General features: G+C 44.8%; 1 protein-coding gene across 1 annotated transcript; it reads right to left on the reverse strand.

The window, feature by feature from the left end:
- Positions 1-2,043: 2,043 nt before the first annotated feature.
- Positions 2,044-4,054, reverse strand: LOC138846281 (secretoglobin family 1D member 1-like). Its single transcript, XM_070061651.2, has 2 exons — positions 3,823-4,054; positions 2,044-2,282 (listed from the first exon to the last, which is right to left on the reverse strand). The coding sequence occupies exons 1-2, from the start codon at positions 3,875-3,877 to the stop codon at positions 2,059-2,061; spliced, it is 279 nt and encodes a 92-aa protein (XP_069917752.2). The 5' UTR covers positions 3,878-4,054; the 3' UTR covers positions 2,044-2,058.
- Positions 4,055-4,508: the final 454 nt, after the last annotated feature.

The raw sequence follows: 4,508 nt of genomic DNA on the forward strand, positions 1-4,508 counted from the left end.
GGAGTGAATCAGTGGATGGAAGACCTTTCTCTCTGTCTCTACCCCCTCTGTGGCTCTGTCTCTCAAATGAATAAAGTAAATATAAAAAAAGAAAGAAAAAAAGAAAAATGTCAAATAGTTGCCACCAGACATGAATAGGGTCAGACCATAGTGAGGAGGAGGGGACGACCAACAAATTCAATTGCAAGGATGATGAAGACATCACACTACAGCGACTACAGGAAGTAAACAAATGTGATGCCTAGGTCATGTCTAAACCTGGAAGTGATCTTCGTACAAAACCAAAAGAGACATTTTTAGAGAGTTTTATTTAGTTATTTATTTGAAAGGCAAAATGTGAGACAGATAAACAGACAAGGAGGTAGAGATCCAAAATGGCTTCAACATTCAGGAATGGTCCAGGCAAAAGCTAGGAGCCTGGAACACCATCCAGGTGGGTGGCAGGAACACAAGTACTTGGATCATCATCCACTGCTTTCCCAGGTTCACTAGCAGGAAGCTAGATCAGAAGTAGAGCAGCCAAGACTCCAACCTGCACTCGGATATGGGATGGTTTAACTCACTGGACCACAATGCTCGTCCCCAACAGGAACATTTTAATTGCTTTTTACCATCATATTTACTCATTGCCATATGAATGGCATTCTGTGAAATAACACAAGATGACTCCTGACCACATATGTGTTTTTGTGATGCCTGAACCTCAGACACCCATTGGTGTCTCTGCAATTGATCACTACCAACACCAAAAGACCGCTGGATTATTAAAATCACTCTTTACTGAAGACCCAAGACTATGGGGCAATAACAAGACAAACAAAAGTGCGAGATAGTGCAAGATAAGTAATTTATTAAAGCAAGATGTTGAAACCTTTACATTTCCTGTAAAAATCAAAGTATCCTTGAAAGATAGTAGAAAGCAAGACTAAATATTTGCTTCATCGTACGCAGAACATTTAGCCAATACTTTTCCCTGGAAAAAAAAAAAAAAGAAGGAAGGGAAGGTTAGTCATGCCACTCATGGAGATAACAGGTTCACACAATCAAGATGGAATTATGCCTCAAAAGCTATTTTCTTTGGAAGGCCAGAGGGAGAAAAAAAAAGGCGTGTGTGATTAGGCATGGCCCTAGTACAATTATAACAAACCATGCACATTAGAAAGTAGCCTTCCCAAAATCAAACAAATAAACACTGAGATGATCCAAGAGTGTGGTTTAGGTCACTTTGGAAGTAGGAAGGAAGAGCAATGGACACAGCAGTGCAAGAAGTACTTTCTCTGGTGTCTCAGGATTGTGGACTCTTCTTTGTCTTCCAATAGGGAACCCAGGGCTGAGAGACCAGGAGCAGAAATTGGAGGGGACTTTGCAATGCACTGGGTTCAAGAGATTCCCAGCTTCCCAAGGGGGGAATTCTCCTTCACAGCCTATGTTCTTCTCAGTATTGAAACTCCAGCTTCTGAGAGCATTTTCAACTGAACCTCACAGGTAGACAGACTCAAGGATCCCTTTAAAAAGATCTGATTGCTTAATACATAGCACAGATGTTCCAGCTTTGCATGCAACTACGGGAGCTAATACAGTCAGGGTGTCTGCCCACTGGCAGTTATAAGGAAGACAGTTTGAAGGACAAAGGGCAAAGGTGGAACACTGGGAACTAGGAGTGAACTCCTGGCTCTGCAAGAAGCTGGCAGAGAAACCCACCAAGCCGCTACTGGCAGGCGCTGGCTTCAATTCCCTCCTTCCCATCTGTCTCCACGTTTAACTCTCCCCAGGAGATTTCACATTGACTGTGACCTAATTCATCCTCAAGAAAGCTCTCAGGCAGCAATACTTGACCCTTTAGCATCTCTGCCTGGTTCCCCAACTGTCCTCCTCCTCAGGACACCGTGAGGAATGACCCAAAGAGGGAATTCCCCCAGGATGCTGTGTGCACCTGAGTATAATTCAGCAGGCATACTACTAGCATCCATCCTGTGGACTGGGTCCACGGTCAAGATGTAAATGGCACAGTATGTGTTCCCCATACAACAGCCACCTCATTCTTGTCTAAGTTGCTGATCAGAATCTTCCATATGTAAAAAAGAAAGAAATTACCAATATTGTATCTATAAGGAGTAGTTTCCCTCTGGATAACTCATCTACGCATCTCTTCACATTCATCTTTGCTTCAACAGCTTCTGCAGGAGCATTAAATATCTCAATTTGTAACCTGAACAAAACGTCGGAAGCCAGTAAGAAGCCTGTCAATTCAGTAGCAAAGGCTGGGCAGACCGATGAATTGGCTGGAATATGAGAGCAAAAATAGGGGCAAATTTTATTGATAGAATTAATTTTAGAAAAAAGAAATGCTGGTTCTCATAGTTATACTAGTTCTGTTATTACTAGCAAGACTAGAAAACTAGTAGTACTATAGATATATTGAGCGTTGATTGTTCACAAAGCCCATTGAATTGTTCATTATTCAGAGATACAGCAAACGTTTGCTCTTCTTCGTCTGGAAGTCTCCAAATAGCCTTCCAGCTGCAACATTTTATGCATCTGAATTAATGAGTTAGAAGATGTGGACTGGCAATGGTGGCATCAAGGGTTAAGCCACCACCTGCTCTGCCAGCATCCCATGAGAGCTGGTTTGAGTCCTGACTGCTACCCTTCCAATCCAGCTCCCTGCTAATGTACCTTGGAAAGTAGAGGAAGATGGCCCAAGTACCTGGGGCCCTGCCACCCGTATGGGAGACCCAGATAGAGCTCCAGGCTTCAGCTTGGCCCACTGTTTCAGCCATCTGGGGAGTGAACCAATGGATGGCAAATCTCTATCTCTCTCTCCCTCTCTCCCTCTCTCCCTCTCTCCCTCTCTCCCTCTCTCCCTCTCTTTCTCTCTTTCTTTAATTTTGTCTTTCAAATAAATAACTCTTTTTTAAAAAATAAGAAGATGTGGACTCGATTGGCATCCAAACGTCTTTGAGGAGGAGACTATCTGAGAAACACAAATCCTTGCCTGATGTCTACAGCTGGGCTCTTGAAATCGTCTCACTCCATTCTCACAGCTACACATCCTGGTAGCCATAAGCACCAGAGATAAGAAGGGGCTCATGGAAGTTGAGCAGTTGAGCATGTGACTCCAAGTCAAAGGGCTGGCGGGGCAGAATTGAGATTCATGCTCAGGCTTCCCATCACATTGTGCGGCATCGAAAGCACAGACTGCCATCAAAGAGTGAGGCTCCAGGCAGAATTGGTATAATCTATCTGCAGTGCTTTCTCTTGCCAAAGTTCCTAGATGTGGGGGGCCAGCATTGTGGTGCAGCAGGTAAAGCCACTGCCTGCAGTGCCAGCATCCCATATGGGCGCTGGTTTGAGTTCCAGCTGCTCCACTTCCGATCCAGCTCTCTACTATGGCCTGGGAAATCAGTAGAAGATGGCCCAAGTCCTTGGGCCCCTGAACCTGCATGCTTCGGAAGACCCAGAAGAAGCTCCTGGCTCCTCACTTCAGACCAGTACAGCCCCAGCTGTTGTGGCCATCTGGGGAGTGAATCAGCAGATGGAAGACCCCTCTCTCTCCCTCTCTACCTCTGCCTATGCCTTTCTGTAACTCTGTCTTTCAAATAAACAAATAAATCTTTTTTTTAAAAAAAAGTTCCTAGATGTTGTAAAACTGATAAAAATGAATCCTTGGCCTTTGGGGAACTACTTCAACAAATTCCAGGAAAAGTTTAGAATTTGGGTCTTTTCCAGATTTCGGGCCCCAATCCAAGTAAGTTTACCTAGTGTTTAGCAAAAAGTAATTAACCAGGGGCTGATGGTAAACTCGGTAGAAATGATACTCACCCTCATAGCAGCAAAGGGCCAGAGTGATCAGCAGGAGAGACACCGACAGCCTCATGGTGGCTTATATTGCTTTGAGCTCTCAGCTTTAGAAGACAGTGAGGGATTTGTCCTCTACTGTAGGAAATGTGGAGCCACAGGAGCCCAGGGCTATTTGTATGTAGTGAGCCTCACTGGCCCTGCCCACAGAGACACTTGGCAGGTCACAAGGCCTGGCTTCCAGTCCTGCCTCACTGAAGGCTGATGCTATCCATCAGTATCACATACCTACTTCTCCTGCCAATAGGACTGGGGCAGAGAACAGGAGAGAAACCCTGAGAGAATTCTGCTTTGCCCTCAAGGAGAACAGCCAGTGGCCTCTAGAAATGAGTCCTGGAGCTTCACTTTGTGTTGGTGCTTTAATGATTTTTGTTATTTGTGGCAATGCAGTGGCACAATGGGGTTGGACATCAGAACAGACTCTGCGGGCAGATGAAACTGGGGGTCTGCACTTTGGTTATGGGAAGGCAGGTGCCTAACTGCCCACTCTGACCCCCTCTGCCTGCCTGCCTGCCTGTCAATCATGTTTGATCATGATTAAATAAACCCATTTTTTTCATCTACAAAAGGTCTACTATCTGCCTGTATTATAGTACTGATAGATGACTTAGTTTTAGCTGTGCATTGATCAAGGTCAAACAAAGCCTAAG

The sequence above is a fragment of the Oryctolagus cuniculus genome, chromosome 1 (assembly GCF_051225735.1).
Source record: "Oryctolagus cuniculus isolate XC-2025 breed Fujian yellow rabbit chromosome 1, ASM5122573v1, whole genome shotgun sequence".
NCBI lineage: Eukaryota > Metazoa > Chordata > Mammalia > Lagomorpha > Leporidae > Oryctolagus > Oryctolagus cuniculus.